This window comes from Macaca nemestrina, chromosome 1 (assembly GCF_043159975.1).
Source record: "Macaca nemestrina isolate mMacNem1 chromosome 1, mMacNem.hap1, whole genome shotgun sequence".
Taxonomy (NCBI): domain Eukaryota; kingdom Metazoa; phylum Chordata; class Mammalia; order Primates; family Cercopithecidae; genus Macaca; species Macaca nemestrina.
Window position 1 is genome coordinate 100719921 of NC_092125.1, and position 20039 is coordinate 100739959.

At 40.2% G+C, this 20039-nt stretch overlaps 1 protein-coding gene across 2 annotated transcripts in view; it reads right to left on the minus strand.

Annotated features, from left to right (window-relative positions):
- Nucleotides 1-20039, minus strand: part of LOC105498122 (pyrin and HIN domain family member 1) — a 33978-nt gene that overhangs the window by 1165 nt on the left and 12774 nt on the right. For both annotated transcript variants that reach the window (XM_011769981.2, XM_011769980.2), the window contains exon 7: nucleotides 2125-2249. In XM_011769981.2, coding sequence (XP_011768283.2) covers nucleotides 2130-2249 — 120 coding nt within the window. In that variant the 3' untranslated portion in view covers nucleotides 2125-2129. The remainder of the gene's footprint in view (nucleotides 1-2124; nucleotides 2250-20039) is intronic.

Sequence of the window (20039 nt, forward strand, 5' to 3'; positions counted from 1 at the left end):
AGCATACTCAGTAAATGAGAGGCATCGTTATTTCTATTCTATTAGGTACTTTCAGTCACATCCACTGTTTTAACAACTATGTCTATACTGACGTAATTCATAAAAGGCCCAGCCAAAATTATCCAAGTTCAAGCTCTATATATAAGATGGATAATTCTTAGATGTCCTGTGGGAATCTCAAACTTAACTTGTCTAGAGCAGAACACATTTTTTCCCTGGAACATGGGCTTCCTACTGTGCTCATAGAGGTGTATTGAAGAATAAATGCAATCATATACATAAAAACATAACTTTCACTTCCAGCTTTACCCAGTAGATGCCCAGTTAGAAAAATCTTATTTTCATTGCTATTTCAAAGACTATGCAAGATTTGTGTGTCAGTCTGATCCAGAAATGAATTATGATTTATGTTGACCCTCTTGTGGAAACCCCAGATAAAGTTGTAGTGATTCGGGATAAAACTAAAAGCGTCTTTTTTTCCCATATAGTAATTCTGAGCCAGTAATATCTCCATTTGTTTTCCCAACCATTTTGGATTCTTTGATTTAGGAGACTCATGACAAAAGATGAAAAATAAGAATGGTCTGCTTTTGACTTTAAATCCAAAAGCATAGAAAAATTTATACGAATGAATCATTAGTAATTAATTAATAATGCAAACAATCACTTTGGGGTGACTTATGATATATAAAAGCAAGGACTTCTTTCAGAACTAGTGAAACACAGAGGAAGTAATCAGATGTATTTTCCAGGCCTCCTGTGGAAGTGCTAGATATCAAAGAAGAAATGGCTAGATGGGTGGTTAGGTGTAGGAGACATAGGACCCTAGCTGGGATTCCTGGGCTACGGGAGGTTTAGATACAGTCAAATAAATCTAATGGCTATAGAAACAGACCATAATGCATATTTAAAATGGTAGAACGTAGGCAAACTTTGCGTAGTCCCTTCAAAGCCAAAATGTAGGAGAAATAAGTTCTTTTCCAGAATGTTGTCCTGGGATGTCCAATTATGTCTATGAAGTAACAGAAAAGTGGGTCTGAGCTGGTAAGGACTACATATGAGTTCCATCCATGGTCACCTAAGCCAAGATGGCTAAAGAGGACATGCTAGCTTTGACTCTCAAATAAATTATGTATAATTTATTGAGGAAAATATGATTCTTGGGCTTATCAAAAACAACAAAAACATAAACAAACAAAAAACTACCACAAATTGAGAACCCCTGTATATAGGTTATCTGTCTTCAACTAGTCTGTATGGTGACATGTCTTCAACTAAAAGAGTGGTGACATGATTCTCCTCTTGCCTTTCTCTTTCATCACCTTCCTTCTCACTGTAGATCACAGTCTTCTGTTCCCTAGGTGGAGGTGACTCCACTGGTCCTATCATGGCAAAAGCAGGCTGGGATTTCATTGGAACACTTAGATATAAATTCATTAGTTCACCTTTGTCTGATGTTCTCCTGGACAAGAAATCTACGAGCTGTACTTATATCAAGTACGGTTGAAGATCACTCTATTATTAGAATTTTAATAAATGTTCTAAATAAAATAAAGAGAAATATTCAGGACACCTTGGCATGATGTGTTCTATGGCAGGAGGAGGGTATCAGTGCAGTGTTTTTCTGAGGAAGGGGGATTTTGGTTGGCCCAGAAATATATTGGGGCAAATGAAGAGATGAGAGTAAGGGATTCTAAACAAAGGAAGCAGCATATGTCAAGACACTAGCTATGTAAAGAAATAGGGATTTTGAATATCAATCCTAAGTTATGGTCATTAGTCATAGTGGAAAATTGTGAAAGGAGACTGGAATGGAAGGTACGAACACACTGTTGTATTCATTTCTCCTTGTCTGGATACCTCCCCACATACACTATGTTTGCACCAATGAAAAACAGTAATCTTCTTGAAGACAGAATTGATTTCATGAATGCATGTTTTGTGAGTATTGAAAGACTTAGAATCCAGTGGCATGTCCAATTATATACTGATAAATGAATGAGAAATGTAGTAAAATAATGAAATAATATATAGTCAGAGTTTAAATGAGAATCCCTCTGAAGACTCTGATTGCCCCTACAATTATATTTTAGAGGTACAGGAATGGAAATAGAAAGGTGGTACCTTATTTAAGGAACTGCTGGATGGCGGTTGGTGAAAGTATCAGAAGAAACAGGAGGGGCCGCAGTTGGTGAGATGATTCTAAAGTTTGCAGGCGGTGACTGTGCTCCTGGGCGGGCTTCATCCTTCTGGAGTCATAAATTTGGGTACTTTAGTCTTTCACTTTATGACAGAAAGAACTGTTTTTTCTGCTTAATAGTTTCCTATATAAGTTGGATGTGTGTGTGTGTGTGTGTGTGTGTGTGTGTGTGTGTGTGAAAATCCCTTTTTATAGCATCTTCTCTCTGCTAATCTCTCTGGATGCTGGCATACATTTAGTTTTCTTTTTTTTTTTTTTTTTTTTTTTTTTTTTTTTTTTTTTGAGACGGAGTCTCGCTCTGTCGCCGGGGCTGGAGCGCAGTGGCCGGATCTCTGCAAGCTCCGCCTCCCGGGTTCACGCCATTCTCCTGCCTCAGCCTCCTGTGTAGCTGGGACTACAGGCGCCCGCCACCTCGCCCGGCTAGTTTTTTGTATTTTTTTAGTAGAGACGGGGTTTCACCGTGTTCGCCAGGATGGTCTCGATCTCCTGACCTCGTGATCCGCCCGTCTCGGCCTCCCAAAGTGCTGGGATTACAGGCTTGAGCCACCGCGCCCGGCCACATTTAGTTTTCTTAACCCACATTTCAGCATACACAGAAACTAGCATTATAGTTTAAGAGAAAATGGATCTGAGCTGGCAATGATTAGGCATGGGGTCTATTTGAGGCCACTTCTGCCAAGATGACAAAAACACACTGCCTGCTTACTGATCCACCAGATAAAATCTGTAGACACTCTTCAGGAAAATATGAACTTTGGGTAACGATAACAAAATAATAAAGAAAAATCCAATCACATATAGCAAACTCCTGTAAAGAATAAGTCCGTCATCAACTCATAGATGTGGGGGAGTCATTGAGGCTGTAGGCTGTGTCAGTGTGGATCTTGGGGCCTGGGCGAAAAAGTAAATGAGAGAATAACGACTTAATACTCCCCTTTTTTTTTCTGTAAGTTGACTTCTTGTTCACTGCTGATAGAGGGTGCTGTGGCACAGAGGCAGGTGATTACACAGTCCAACTTACTGGTAAGTAAAATGTAGTGTGGAATAGGATTTGATACACACAGATATAAACTCATTCATGGACTCTTGTTTTTACTTACCTGAGCAGGTAGTATATGTAATTTCAATTACTTACAGGGTTGAAAATATACTCTAATTACTGTGGTGACAAGTATTATAAAGGAAATAAATGGACACGTGAAGGACACAAAGAGATGATCTGTCTTATGTTTGGATGGGGTTATCAGGAGGTCTTGCTTGAGGACAGTTTTAGGCTGGCCCAGAAATATATAAGGGCCAGGGAAGGAATAGGAGAAAAAGATTCCAGACAAAGGGGGTACCGTATATGAAACAACGCATATAGGAAAGAGTAAGAATGTTGAAAATAAACTGTGAGTTATGGTTCTGAAGCAAAGGGGGAAAGCTGTGAATGAACAATACAATGTAAGAGAGGAACACATTCTTGTATTTCTTCATCTTTGTATACTCTCCTCCACTCTTTCTCTATATCTGGACCATAAATCACAATAATGTCTTTAGGTCAGGAATGATTTTATTAATGTATCCCTTATAAATCATAAAAATCTGAGAATCTAGTAGCATCTCTGATTACATACTTAATAGATGAATGAGAAATACAGTAAAATAAAAAACTGTATTTAGCCAGATATTGATTGAAAAGCTCTGTCAAGATACTGATTATCCCTTTAATTATAACAAAGGGAGGCACAAAGAATGGCAACAAGAAGCTGGTACTTTGGTTAAAGAACTACCAGGTGGGGTTTGTGACATTTTCTGTGACATCTGAGGATGGTTCAGAGTTGGAGGTTCTCTGACGCCTGAAGCTTACCTATGCAGACTATCCACTTTTGAGAGGATATTAACTTATTGGAGTCATATGTTCGGGTGATTCTGGCATCTGTGTTCTGAGGAAAAGATTGACTTTTCTGATTAATGGTTTCACTATGAGATGAAGCCTGATTATGTATCTGCCTCTATATCTATATCTATCTATATCATCTATATCTATATCATCATCTATCTGTTTTGCTTTTTTAAATTTATTTTTTCTTTTCTTCTTTTTACATTGTCATCCCTCTTGCATTTTCTCTGGAAAACAGCATAACTTTAGATATCCTAACCTCTTCACCTGCACATTCACAAATGGCATTCATCCTTCATTTTATTGATTGAAATTCTATAGGTGTGTGATTGGGCCTTGGCTCTGTTTCTGGTGAAAACTCGTCTAGGCTAACTTGGTCAAGCACCTCTGCTGGAGTTATTTTTGTTAAACAACCTTCTAGGTTATAAGGGTAGAAGTTTCAGAACAATGTTAGCCGAATGGATGGAAGCCATTTTCATCAAGCAAATACGCAAAGGATTCCCGTAATTTGCACTTCAGGACCCAGAAAACTCAGCTGTCAGTTGTTTGGGCATACTGATCTTCATTTTGCTATCAGCACTCTCTGAAAGCACAGTTCCAGTCAGGGTTCTGGTTATCCAGTGATGTGCATCAGGTATCCAAAATCCTTCAGGATTCCCAACAGTAATCAGAACCATTCCAGATTTCACTAGGGCATTCCCAGTAACTGTCTTTTTTTATACCTTGTTAATGTAAGGATAGTGGGTGTCCAGAAAATCATACGTGACTCTCTCTAATGTCACTAAGGGAAGCACTTAAGGACATTCTACTTCCAATATCAAATTGCTCTCATTTATTTCTACTTGTAGATTTCCATAGCATTTTTCTTTTGTCCTTAAGGAGATGGAAGAAAAGTGCTGAAAGATCTGTTTGCTTATGGTGGTTTCCTAGTGAGGACAACAAACCCTAGTCATCTTGTGTACCTCATCCTGTTTTAGAAGCTTCAAGAGTCTGTATTATAAAACCAAATGTAAAATTCAACACTATTTGAAATGCTTACTGATACATTACAGATATTTTAATATTTACTCTCACACTGGAAGAAACATACTCCCTAAACTACAAAAACTTTTTAATTGACTAAGTTGAATATGAATCTTGCATCTAACACTAATTATCTTTATTAACTTCGGAGAGATTTCTAACTGCTTTGAACCTCATGATTCTCATATGTGAAATGGGATATATGTTGCATCTTCATGGATATACAATAAAGAATATATGCTATAAATTTTGTAATAAACATAGCTTTACTTTAGAATCCAGTAAATGCTCAATAAGAAGAAATATCATTATTTTCATTGTTATAGTATATGCAGGGTTTGTGTGTTTGCTCTATTCACAGATATTTTATGCTTTATGTTGACCCAGTTGTAGAAAATCTCACTGAGGAGGTATGGGAAGAATATTAAATAAGCTAGTCTCTATTCCCTTTTACCAAAGTTAGTAGTCTAATCTCATTGATAAAAGTGGATTGAACAAGTATCTCTTCAAAATAAGTCAAAACTGATAAGATCAGATATTACAGTTATCTCAGTGGAAAGGCCAAGAAGTGATATTGGACATAGAGGCGGTGTGATAATCGACACTGGAGACTCAGAAAGATGGAAGTGTGGGAATAGGGTGAGGGATGAGAGATTATCTAATGGGTACAACATACACTATCCAGGTGATGGATACACTAAAAGTCCCAACTTCATCACTGTGCTATTTAGCCATATAACACAGCTGCACTTGTACCCCCTAAATCATTAAAAATTAAATATACAAAATAAAATACAAATAAAAACATTTTCATTACAGTAGCAGAATTTGGATGCCTAAGATCTTAGCTTTGGTTGGATACTAATTTAAATAGTTGTTGATTATTTTCCTCATAGTAATTTCTCCCTACAACCATCCCTGATCATGACTCATGCCATTCTGTTATCTATGCTTTAGATGAGTCATGACAGATGGTCATGCTTCTGTCGTCTTCGGAGTTTAGATCCCAAAGCATAATGAACCTATTTCATACACAAAACGAGTAAAAGGGCAAGTCTTTCCTGCTCAGCTGGTGAATCATAGATTGAGTGGTGAGACAACCTTTGAGTGGGTCACCAAAGCAGAAAAGGTCCATGGTGCATTTAGGTGTAGGTGGCCATGGAGATACGTGCCTCTTTCTAAAATTATTGTATCTAAGGGATTTTATGTATAGCAGAATAATTCCTATGAATGTAGAAATGGCTGTATTATGTATTTAGACAAGATAACTTAGAAACTGTCGCTCCATTATGTCTAAGCCATTATGCGTCAGAAAACGGATTGTCTTTAAATGTTGTAGCAGAGAACAAATGGATCGGAGCTGATAATGACTAGGAATGAGATTCATCTAACCACCTGAAGTAAGATGGCAAAGAGGCTAGATTGATATCACCATCCACAAATAGCAATTTTAGAAAGTGTACAGAGAAATATGAATTATTGGAATGGACCAGTCAATAAGAACAAAAGCAGTAACAAAACAAAATGAAAAAATGAGAACTCCTTACATAGGAGTCCTGTCTTCAACTGGTACGCATGTATTAGGGATGCAGAAAGAAGGTTGGTCTGAGTGCCGTTTGGTAATGGGTAATATACTAGATTGGAGGATAGCGATTCAGTTTTCCTTTTACCTTAGCTTCAAGTTGCCTGCCCATTCACTGAAGATATAGGCATCTGATCCATAGGCCTTAACATGGCAGTTAAAGACAAAAAATGAGATAGTGAGTCACAGTTATCTAATTTCTCAAGAGAAGCCTTGCAGAACCTGAATTATGGAAACAAACTCAAGCCATAACAATGTCTAACTTTAAATATATAGAAAAATATTTCAGAAATTTTGACATCTACATTCTGACTTTGGAAGCAATATATGACCATGAAATACTTAAGTTTTAGAGTTCATTAAGCCTGGATTTGAATATTGACCGTAAGGTTCAGAGGTACATGTGCAGGTTTGTTATATAGGTAAACTGCATGTCACAGGGGTTTGGTGGACAGATTATTTCATCACCCAAGTATTAAGCCTGATACCCACTAAGACTTGTTTTTTAATCCTCTCCCTCTTCCCATCGTCTTTCTTCAAGTAGGCCCCAGTGTCTGTTGTTCTCCTCTTTGGGTCCATGTGTTCTCATTGTTTAGCTCCATTTATAAGTAACAACATGTGGCATTGGGTTTTCTATTCTTGAATTAAGTTGCTTAGGATAATGGCATCCAACTCCATTCATGTTGGTGCAAAGGACATGATCTGTTTGTTTTTTGTGGCTGTGTAGTATTCCATTGTGTACATGTGCCACACTTTCTTTATCCAGTCTAACGTCGGTGGACATTTAGGGTGATTCCATGTCTTTGCTATTGTGAATAGTGGTGCAACGAACGTATGCATGCATGTGTCTTTGTGGTAGAATAATTTATATTCCTTTGGGTATATGCCCAGTACTAGAATTGCTGGGTTAAATGGGAGTTCTGTTTTAAGTTCTCTGAGGAAATGTCACACTGCTTTCCACAATGGCTGAACTAATTAACACTCCCACTGGCAGTATATAAGTGTTCCCTTTTCTGTGCAAGCTCACCAGCATCTGTTATTTTTTGACTTTTCAATAACAGTCACTCTGATTGGTGTGAGATGTTATCTCATTGTGGTTTTGATTTGCATTTCTCTAATAATTAGTGATGTTGAACTTTTTTTCATATGTTTGTTGGCCATGTGTATGTTTTCTATTGAGAAATGTTTGTTCATGTCCTTTACCCACTTTTGAATGGGGTGGCCCTTTTTTTTCTTGTAAATTTGTTTACATTCCTTATAGATTCTGGATAACAGATCTTTGTTGGGTGCAGAGTTTGCAATTTTTTTTTCTCATTCTGTAGATTGTTTGATTACTTTGTTGGTAGTTTCTTTTGCTGTGCAGAAGCTCATTAGTTTAATGAAGTCCTATTTGTCATTTTTTCCTCTATGTTTTAATTGTTTATGGCATCTTCAAAATGAAGTCTTTGCCAGGTCCTGTATCCAGAATGGTATTTTCTAGGTCATCTTCCAGGGATTTTATAGTTTTAGGTTTTACACTGAAGTCTTCAATTCATCTTGAGTTGACTTTTCTATATGGTGTAAGGAAGGGGTCCAGTTTTAATCTTCTGCATATGGCTAGCCAGTTATCCCAGCACCATTTATTGAAAAAAGCGTCCTTACCCCATTGCTTGTTATTGTCAACTTTGTCAAAGATCCAGTGATTGTAGTTGGGTGGCCTTATTTCTGAGCTCTCTATTCTGTTCCATTGGTCGATGTGTCTGTTTTTGTACCAGTACTATGCTGTTTTGGTTACTGTAACCTTGTAGTATAGTTTGAAGTTGGGCAAAGTGATACCTCCAGCATTGTTCTTTTTGCTTAGGAATGCTTTGACTATTCAAGTTCATTTTTGGTTTTATATAAATTTTAAAATAGTGTTTTCTAATTCTGTGAAGAATGTCATTGGTGGTTTGATAGGAATAGCATTGAATCTGTACATTGCTTTGAGAAATATGGCCATTTTTAATAATATTGATTTTTCCTATCCACGAGCATGGAACTTTTTCTATTTGTTTGTGTTCCCTCATTTTTTTGAGCAGTGTTTTGTAATTCTTATTGTAGATAGGAATTATCTACAATAACTACCTCCTTGGTTAGCCTCTCTGTGATTGCCTAACCTCTCCAAACTTCAGTTTCCTCATCTAAAAAATGAAATGATTGCCTCACTATTTTGATTTGAAGATTATGAGAAAAATGGATCCAAAGTGATGTACACAGTGCCTGTCACATAAGAGACAATATACAAAACATACTACATTCTAAGAAAACCCTCTCATCCCACAAAGAGTCTGCTCTAGAAAAAAAATGTTGTATGGTGATTTCCAACCTTGATGAATACAAGAAATCTTTTTGTCAATTTCTGTGGCAATTGTGAATGGAGTTACATTCCTGTTTTGACTCTCAGCTTGGATGTTGTTGGTTTATAGGAATGTGTACTGATTTTTGTATATTGATTTTGTATCCTGAAACTTTGCTGAAGCTGTTTATGAGATCAAAGAGCTTTTCTGTAGAGACTATGGGTTTTTCTAAGTATAGGATTTTGGCATCTGCAAAAAGGGATATTTTGACTTTCTCTTTTCCTACTTGGATGCCTTTTATTTCTTTATCTTGCCTGATTCCTCTGGCCAGGATTTCTAGTACTCTGTTGAATAGCAATGGTGAGAGAGGCCATCCTTTCCTTGTTTCAGTTTTCAAGGGGAGTGCTTCTAGCTTTTGTCCATAAGGTATGATATTGGCTGTGGGTTTACTGGAGATGGTTCTTATTATTTTGAAGTGTGTTCATTCAATGTCTAGCGTATTTAGCGTTTTTAACATGAAGGGATGTTGCATTTTATTGGAAGCTGTTTCTGCATCGATTGAGATGATTATGTAGCATTTGATTTTAGTTCTGTTTATGTGATGAATCACATTTATTGCTTTGTGTATGTAATCTTGTATTCCAGAGATAAAGCCTACTTGACTGTGTTGAATTAGGTTTTTGATGTACTGCTGGATTTTGTTTACTTGTATTTTGTTGAGGATTTTTGCATCTGTGTTCATCAAGAATAACCACCTGAAGTTTTCTTTTTTTGTTGTGTCTCTGCCTTTTGGTATCAGGATGATGCTAACCTCATAGAATGAATTGGAGAGGAGTCCCTCCTCCTCAAATTTTGGAATAGTTTCAGTAGGAATGGTACCAACCCTTCTTTATGCATCTGATAGCATTTGGCTGTGAATCCATCTGGTCATGGGCTACTTTTAGTTGGTAGACTTTTCCTTACCGATTCAATTTCAGAACTTGTTATTGGTCTATTTAGATACTCAATTTCCTCCTGGGTTAGTCTTCAGAGGTTATATGTTTCTAGGAATTTATCCACTTCTTCTAGGTTTTATAGCTTGTGTGCATAGAGTTGATTATAGTAGTCTCTGAAGGATTGTTGTATTTCTGTGGGGTCAGTGGTAATTTCCCTTTGTCATTTCTAATTGTGTTTATTTAGATCTTGTCTCTTTTTTTAGTCTATCTAGCAATCTCTCTTATTAATTTTTTCAATAGGTGAACTCCTGGCTTTGTTGATCTTTTGTCTGTTTTTTTTTTTTTTACATCTCAATTTCTTTTAGTTTAGCTCTGATATTGGTTATTTCTTGTGTCCTGCTAACTTGTGGATTGATTGTTCTTGTTTTTCTAGTTCTAGTTGTGATGTTAGGTTGTTAATGTGAGATCTTTTAAATTTTTTGATGTGAGTGCTTAGTGCTACAAACCTCTCTCTTAAGACTGACTTAGCAATGTCCCAGAGATTCTGATGTATTTTATCTTTGTTCTCATTAGTTTCAAAGAATTTCTTTATTTCTGCCTTCATTATTCACCCAAAAGTCATTCAGGAGAAGATTGTTTAATTTCCATGTAACTGTATGGTTGGAGCCATTTTCTTACTATAGATTTATACTTTTATTGCACTATGTTCTGAGAAGGTGGCTAGTATGATTCTGTTTTCTTGAATTTGCTGAGGATTGTTTTATATCTGATCGTGTGGTCAATTTTAGAGTGTGTGCTATGTGGCAATAAGAAGAATGTGTGTTCCGTGGTTTTAGGTGGAGAGTTCTGTAAATGTTCATTAGGTCCATCTGGTCAAGTATTGAGTGCAGGTCCTGAATATCTTTGCTATTTCTTTTGCCTCAATGATCAATCTAATACTGCCAGTGTGGTGTTGAAGTCTCCCGCTATTATTGTATGTGAATCTAAGTCTCTTTGTGGGTCTCTGAGAACTTGTTTTATGAGTGTAGGTGCACCTGTGTTGTGTGTGTATATATTCAAGATATTTAGGTCTTCTTGTTAAATCAAAGCCTTTACCATTATGAAATGCCCTTCTTTGTCTTTTTAACTCTTTGTTGGTTTAAAGTCTGTTTTGTCTGAAATTAGGATGGCACCCTCTGTTTTTTATTTCTGCTTTCTGTTTGTTTGGTAGATTTTTCTTTGTCTCTTTATTTTGAGCTAATGGGTGTCATTGCGTGTGAGATAGGTCTCTTGAAGACAGTATACCATTGGGTCTTGCTTCTTTATCCAGCTTGCCACTCTGTGCCTTTTAAGTGGAGTGTGTAGTCTGTTTACATTAAAGGTTAATATTGACATCTGCAGATTTGATACTGTCATTGTGTTGTTAGCCGATTATTATGCAGACTTGTTTGTGTGGTTGCTTTATAGTGTCACTATTCTGTGTACTTAATTGTGTTTTTGTAGTGTCTGGTAATGTTCTTTCCTTTCCATAATTTTCAGTATCTCTTATAAGGCAGGTCTGGTGGTAACAAATTCCCTCAGCATCTGTTTGTCTAAAAGGGACCTCATTTCTTTTTTCATTTATGAAGATTTGTTTGACTGTATATGAAATTATTGACTGAAAATTATTTTTTTTAAGAATGCTGGATATAGGCCCAAAGCTCTTCTGGCTTGTCAGGCTCCTGTTGAAAGTTCTGCTGTTAGCCCGATAGGGTTCGTTTTGTAGATGACCTGCCCTTTCTTTCTAGCTGTCTTTAACATTTTAAAATTCATTTCAACCTTGGAGAAGCTTATGATTATGTGTCTTGGGGATGGTCTTTTTGTGTAGTATCTCACAGGAGTTCTCTATGTACTCTGAATTTGAAAGTTTGCCTCTCTAACAAGGTTGGGGAAGTTTTCATGGTTGATATCCTGAAATGTGTTTTAAAGGTGTTTGCTTTCTCCTTGTCTCTTTCAGGGACACCAATGAGTTCTAGACTTTGTCTCTTCACATAATCCCATATTTCTCAGAGGTTTTTTTCATTCTTTTTAGTTCCTTTTTTCTTTATTTTGTTTCTGATTGAGTTATTTCAGAAAGCCAGTCTTTGAACTCTGAGGTTTTTTCCTTAGGTTATTTCATTCTGGTGTTAATACATGCAATTGCATTATGAAATTCTTGTAGTGTATTTTTCAGCTTTATCAGATCAATCTAGTTCTTTTTTATGATGGCCATTTTTTTCTATCAGCTCCTGTATCATTTTATTGAAACCCTTAGATTTCTTGGGCTGAGTTTTAACTTTCTCTTGAATGTCAATTATCTTAATTCCTACCCATAATCTGAATTCTATTTCTGTCATTTCAGCCATTTCAGCCTGGCTAAGAACCTTTGCTGGGGAACTAGTGCAATCATTTGGAGGAAACAAGACACTCTGGCTTTCTGAATTGCCAGAGTTCTTGCACTGTTTCTTTCTTTTGAGTAGTTAGAAACCTTCTTTCCTGGATGTTTTTAGAGAGCTGAGGCTTTGTGCAGGATTTTAATTTCTAGCTAAATTCTTGTCCATGGTTACACAGGGGTCTATATTAGCAAAATATTTTTGGTGTTGAAGTTTTGGGCTGTGATCCAGTAGGTGGCGTTTAAGTGTACTGGTCAGTAGGTAGACTCTTGCTCTGCCATAGGCAAGGCATGCTCCCTCTCAGTGCTCTGAAAGTGTGGGCTCCTTTCCCACTTGAGTACTGGCTGCAGATCTTGGTTTGGCACACTGCAGCTCTGGGGTGAGCTCAGACTTTATGTTCCCTCCCCAGCTTGGAGGCTGCAGCAGAAGAAACCTTAGCAGTGGTATGGTAGAGGGCCTTTCACTTGCCTCTTGGTGGCCCACCCCAGGGAAATGAGGAGCTGCTATCAGCCAGTGCAATTGGCCTAAGATGGGGCAGCTGTGCTGGGGGTCCAAGCCAGAGGGTCCTTGTTTGGTGAAGAGCAGGGCTACGGGTGGATCACAAGAGAGATAGACTGAGTTCTTCTCCTAAGGGCAACTGCAGCTCCTCCTCAGTCTGAAGGCAGCACGGCAGTACCACTGCAGCAGCAGTGGCACAGGGGCTTTTGGTTGCCTCTGGGAGCTGCACCTCAGAGAAATGCAGAGCCACTGCTACAGGGAATGTTCAGCGAGGAAATGGGCAGTTACATTGCTGGCCACAACTAGGGGCTCAGCTCATTGAAGAGTGGGGCACTGAGGATTCATAGGGAGAAGAGACTGTGCCTCACTGCCTGTATGGTGACTGTGGTATGCTAGAAGCGCAGGTGAAACTCTCGGGGTCTTTGTTTCTTCCTTGGACTAAGGGGATCGGGGCAGAACCACTGCTTTGGCCATTGCAGTGGGTCAGTCAGTTGCCTCTGGGACCCTCCAGGGAAACACAGAGTCACTAGCAGACATTATGCTTAGCCATGGGTGAGGCAGCTGTTCTGTAGTTCAAAGCCAGGAGCCCTGTCTGGTGAAGAGTGGGGCTGGGAGCTCATAGGGAAGAGAGACTGGACTCCTCTCCAGTGCTCGCTGTTGTGCGCTGGAGGTGCCAGCATAGTGACCAGATCCTTTGTTTCTTTCATGGCCCAAGCGCAGTTAGGGCAGTGCCACTGCAGCTGCAATGGTGGAGGAGTTGTGGGTAGTCTCTGAGATTTTCTCCTGAGACAAATGCAAAGCTGCTTTCCACTGAAGTGTTCAGGAGGGGGCAGGGTAGTTGTGTTCGAGCCCTAGGCCTGAGGGCCCCACCCAGTGAGGAGAAATGTGAACAGGGACCTATGTTTACAACACTCCAGCCACTTCTCCGTGGGGTGGCTCCAATGTGCTGGGGATCCACCCATCACCAATCACTGCCCTTCCTTCAGAACCTGAAGGCAATTGATGTGAGGGCTGCAAGACAGGAAAAATGTCAGCCTAACTTTCCCGCTAGGAGTTCCATCCCAGGGAAGTATAGAGATGCTATAGTCACCATAGCCCAGGCAGGGAGTAGCTGGAGTCTGAAGTCAGGAGGTCCTGCCCAGTGAGGAGAACTGGCATCCGGAATCCACGTATAAAACAGTCTGGCCACTCTTTCATGAGGCATCTGTGCTGTGCTGGGGATCCGGCCAGTCCCTAATCACCACACACGCTCCAGGGCCTGAAGGCAGCCGTGACAATGGCTGTGAAACAGCAAAAGTGGCGGGCTGCCTCTCCCTCTGGGGGCTCCATGCCAGGGAAGTGCAGATCTGCTACCGGCCGAGGAGCCCAGGCAGGGGGGGGCCTGGAGTACTACGCTAGTGGACTTTATCCTGTGAGGTGCAGTGGAGGCGAGGCTTGCAGTCCAGTGCTGCTTAGTCCCCTGGATTTAGCTCCTTTCCTGAAGGCCTGTGGCGCAGCCTGACCTCCCCTATTGCCAGAGCTGCAGCCGCTAATTCCAGGATACTTGGATCCAAGGCTCCAAGTGTTCCCTGTATGCCTGAGTGGCGGCTCTGCCCAGGCTCCACTTAGCTCCCCCCTCAGTCTGAAGGCTCCAGTGGGGTAGTCTCATGGGAATACCTCCTGAGCCCAGGGTGGCAAAGGTATGGGTCCACAGAGACTCTCACTCACCCACCATCTCCCTACAGTGGAGAAGCCTCCTCTGGCTTCACGCCATTCCCAGGTGAGCAATTGTCTTGTCTTATTCTTCTCTATTCTCCATGGGTAAAGCTGTTTTCTTGGTGGTTCTCAATGGTCCACCTGGATGTTCCAGTTGAAGATCTAGCATTTACTTGCTACTCTCTTCTCTCTACAAGAGTGGTGCACACTAGCTGTTTCTAGTTAGTTATCTTGTCCCTCAAAAGCAGTATCTTAAATGAAGATTTAACCTCTCATTTCCTCAGTATTTAGAAATATGAAATGTGACGACTAATAATGACATCATCAAGGCAGTGTAACGCAGAACAAATAAGAAAAGATACATAAAGTACATATAATTTACATTTAGCACACTCACTATCTTTGTAAACTTGGGGAATATTTTTTAAATCCTATGTATTTCAGTTTTCTCTTATGTATAAGGCTAAGAGTAGCATTCTCATGACTGTGTTATGAAAAAGGGATGTGATAATATACATATACATATAGAATGCAGGTTTTAAAACCAGTACCCTGTAAATACTCAGAAAGTAGAATGTCATTTATGTTTGGTATTATACTCATTCTACAGGGATTTGGATGTCTACTCTGATCACTTGTGTCTTGTACTCCCTGTTTACCTTTCTCATGGAAACCCTAGATCAAACTGGTATAGAAAGTATTTTATTAAAAAAACTTCTTTATTCGTTTCTACCACTTATTGACAAAAACATCTTGAGTTATTATCTTCTCAAAAATAGTCAAATAAAACAGTCCATCACAATGGTGGAATTTGGATGAGAACATATATACTCTGGTTGACTAGTATTTTCAATTATTAAAAAAATGTTCTCAGAGTAATGCTTTTCTTTACCATTCCTGGTCCTGATTCATGTCAATTTGTGTTTTTGGCTTTAGGTTAACATAACGTAAGAAATTAACGATAAGAATAGGCTGCTTCTTGTTTTAAATCCCAATCCATATACAAACTATATCAGACAAAATCTTCTGGCAAACCCACGATGAGTGGAACGGAGACTTTCCTGCTCACCTAGTGAGTCATAAGTAAGTAGTTGGATACTCTTTTTTTTACAGGTGGTAGTTGGACACCCAAGAATAAATGGCTGCATGATGTGTTTAGGTATTTGAGGCCACAAAGGCATAATATTCTCCTGGGATTCCTGTGCTCTAGAGATGTTCACGTACAGCAGAATAATCTGTACAGCTTTAGCAAGGTTTGTGATTAAGATTTTGGCAGGTAAGATTTAGAAATTCCTACATAATCCCATTCAATCAATGTAAGTGAGAAAGGCATTGTTGTCTGGAGATGTTCATTTAAGTGGACATTGAAGTGGCCAAGAGAATATGGATCTGAGGCTGCAATGATTGAGCAAGGGCTCCATTCATAGCCACTTGTGCCAAGTTGGCAGAAAGACACAGGCTGCTAGCTCAAATAATACTTGAATAAACTACTGAGGCAATATAGTGAGTTAGAACTAAGAACTACAATGATAACGACAGAAACAAAACAGAGAGCTTGTACATAGGAAGCCTGTCTTCCAGAGTGTATACAAGGTGGTGGAGGTGTCTGTTGCTGGGCTTAGGGCTGGAGTGAGAAACGATTGTAAAACTAGTGATTTAATTATTTTGCTTTTCCTCCAAGTTTCCTGCCCTTTCACCATAAATACAGGCTTCTGAACTCTGAGTGCAGGTAACTACCCCATCATGTCAGAGGAAAAGGTAATCTGGAATAAGAATTGATGCACATAGCATGAACTGACCTTTTCCCTCTTGTATTTTGTTCCTCTGGGGTAAACTCTACCTACTATCTGAGCTTATGGTATAGAAAGGGGGAAAATCACTCCTTCACTCTAGTTGTTCTAAGGCTATCATGAAAAGTAAAGGGAGCTAGGAAAGCTCATAAATGAAGGACCGGAGAGAACCAACAATGGGAGGACCTCATCTAATCTGAAATGTGGGTATCTGTGGGAGTTCAGTCAGGCTGGTGGGAAAAATTTTAAGATGAAGTTATAGGACATAGACACAAATCTTCTTGGGAGGCTGGAAGGTTTTGTAAAAGTCACAAGATAGGGTTATGGCTGAAAGCAGCCTAATTCTTACCTTGAGTAAATAGCTTAAAGTGGGTACAAAGGAAGGTAGAGTAATTTATCTAAATAGCTTGTTTACTCATGTGGTCTTAAGGCCAACTTCTGATCAACTGCGGGTGCATAATCACTCTCTACTGCGGCGGGTTCGGCAACCAAATTACCCACAGGTTTGTTGACTCAAAAGCCTTTGTCAATTAAATCTGTGCTAAATAAATGCCCACAGGGCCAGCCAGTCGAGGCCGCAGCTGCTACTCTTTACAGCGCCTTCCTTGGTGTCTGTGAGGGGCCTGGACCCTTAGCTGAGGTGACAGGCAGAATATCTGTCTCAGTGTACATTATTCATCTGTCGTTGGGTCAGGGTCTGCAGGATGGACCCCTGCAGCTGGTACCCCGTGTGAGGAACACTGCAAAGGCAGTGCAACGGACCTCCCAAAAATGAAGGTGGAAAAGAACTGCACGGTCAGTGAGTCAGTAAGTCATTAGTGTCCACTTGGGATTTCCAAGTTCAGCGCCGGTGGGCCTTGTTCAGGCTAGGTTTCATCATGGGACAACAGTTATCAGCTCAACAGAAACAGTATATAAAAGTATTGAAACAGCTGCTTAAGGCTAGCAGAGCCTCAGTTTCACAGGCTCAATTAAGGGACCTAATGCAAATGGTTGTAACCCATAATCAATGGTTCTTAAAAGAAGGCATGCTAGATGTAGAGCTCTGGGAGTAAGTAGGGAGAAATCCTAAACAACATTATGCACAAGGGCAATGGGTCCCAGTAACAGCCCTAATGCTATGGGCTTTAGTTAGAGGGGCTCTGGTTAGTTACAACCAGAAGAGCCTAAAAGGGGGAAGGAGGAGGAACCGTCACCTGCCTTACCACTTCCTCTTTCCTCAGCCCCAGTATCATCAGGCCAAAATAACAAACGGGAACGGAGGTTTTGCCTGAGCTCCCTTCCTCCGATAGATGGGAAAAAAGGCAGGATATGCCCCAGGTATGGAACCCTGTCTTAAGCAAGCGGCATTAGAAGGGAGTCCTTCGCCTGCAGAGTAATGCAAGATCAACAAGGCAATCATAAACCCATTTCTTTTAACGCTTATAAAAAGATTTTAAAAAGCATTAGAGGCCAAAGTTGTGCCACCAAGCAAGCAGTAGGTAGAAAGAAAGGCTCGGCAGTGGGGAAGCTCACAAATCCGGAGCCAGCCAATGCTCCCAGGAACTCAGCCTGGGCAGCTGCCGCTACAGGAAGCCAGGCCCAGCCGCAGGAGGTAGCCTGCTGGGGAGGAGCAGGTGGCACATGTGGGAAGGTCCACCCAGCAGGCAGCAGCCGCCTTGCAGCAGCGGGAGGGAGCGGCACAGAAAACAGAAAAGAAAAGCCACACAGGCAACAGCGGCGCCTAGGCAAGCGCAAGGCAGCCACCACCCTGGGGCCCGCATGCTTAGCTCCCCAGCTCTGCAGGCGGACCACCGCAAAATTTCATGTGCTCCTTGTATCCTAGCGACACCCCAGATTATAATTCTATGCTAAGATTTAAGTAAAATTTAGAAATTTAAAAAACCTCTTTCTAATAATGGCCACTGTTATCTCTCTCTTAACCCTAACGTGACTTTCTCCAAATCCAATTTAAGTAAAACAGTAACCTCTAAAGGGAGAGAAATTACAAGAGGCCCATGAGTTAATTAAGGAGCAATTAAAAGCAAACTGCTCCCCAGTAGAAAGAAAAATTTCCTGATTGCAAGGTTATTCATTTTATGGATGATATTCTACCAACAGCCCTTGGGATGCACCCATTTTTCATCATTCCCAAAATGTCTAGTAAATGTTTTACCTACAAAAGTAGTTCACTCCCCCATACCTAGTGCTTCAATACTGTTTACTGATGGTTTGTGTAAACATGGAAAAGCGCCAGTCTGGTGGAGACCACATAATTCAATCACTCAAACTCGGTTTACCAGCACTCAGAGAGCTGAGATTGGGGCTCTGATATTGGCCTTGGAAACTTTTTCCACTCAGCCCGTCAATATCGTTAGCGATTCTGCTTACTCTATTTATTGCAGAACCTTCAGACAGCCCTAATTAAGTCCACTCTGGAGCCTGCCCTATGTGCTTTTTTTCTCTGACTTCAGCAATTGCTAGATCAATGTACACATCTTATTTTTATTACGTACATTCGAGCCCACAACTCACTGCCTAGCCCATTGGCTTATGGCCATGATCAAGCAGACCTTCAGGTTATGACATCACTGCTTGACCAAGCCACCTAATCGCATCAGTTTTTCCACCAAAATTGGAGAAACTTATCTAAGCAATTTCAATTTACCCAGAGACTGGCTAAACAGATTATCCTACAATTCCCAGATTGCCAGCTCACAGGCACATACCCTCCTTCAACAGGTGTTAACCCTAGAGGACTAGAACCTAATCAGTTATGGCAAACAGACATTACACATATCCCTGAATTTGGAAAACTAAAATATGTGCATGTATCTGTTGATACTAACACTCATCTAATTAGTGCACATGTTCTTCCTGGAAAATCCACTGGATATGTCATTAACTTTTGCATTTATGGGCGGTCCACAAAAATTAAAACTGATAATGGTCCAGCTTATGCCAGCTCACAATTTCAACAATTTTGTCACACGTAGAATATCTAACATTCCACAGGCATCCCATATAACCCCCAAGGACAAACCATAGTAGAACATGCCGACTCCACACTTAAAAATATATTCAAGAAACAAAAAAGGGGGAGTATGGGTAAATACCCTGCCACACTATTGGCACAAGCTGTAGAAAAGCACTTTGCTAAAACCTCTCTAGGCATAAAACCTTCAGTTTTATGGAAAGATGTGAACAGTAATGTATGGTGTGGTCCAAGTGAATTATTAACATGGGGAAGAGGGTATGCTTGTGTCCACACACCCTCAGGTCCTCCTTGGATTCCAGCATGACACATCAAACCATATCATGGCATGGCTAGGACCCAACCTGGTACCAGAAATGAAGGAACTAACCCTACGGGACCCGCAGCCCTGGACAATGTGGCTTCCTCAGACAACACAAGCCTCAGACGTTACCTGGGGGATGCTGAAGAGGACAACTCAGGAGGCTGAACGAATCCTGCTCTGGACACAGACACCATTCAGTTCAGATAATTTGCTTCTTGCTATGCTTTCTGTTGTACATTGCAACTCACATAGGGTATGGTTCCTTTTTTATGCTCTCACTTTGTCTGCAACCTGTACCTGCTAAACTCTACTGGGCTCATATCTTAGATCTGCCTTTCTTTCGCCCTGTCACCTGGGCAGACACTCCCTTCTCAGCCTTTAATAATGTGATTGCTTGGCTAGGAGGGTTAGATTTACACCCAGTGGGGTCTCTCAAAAATGGCACACATTG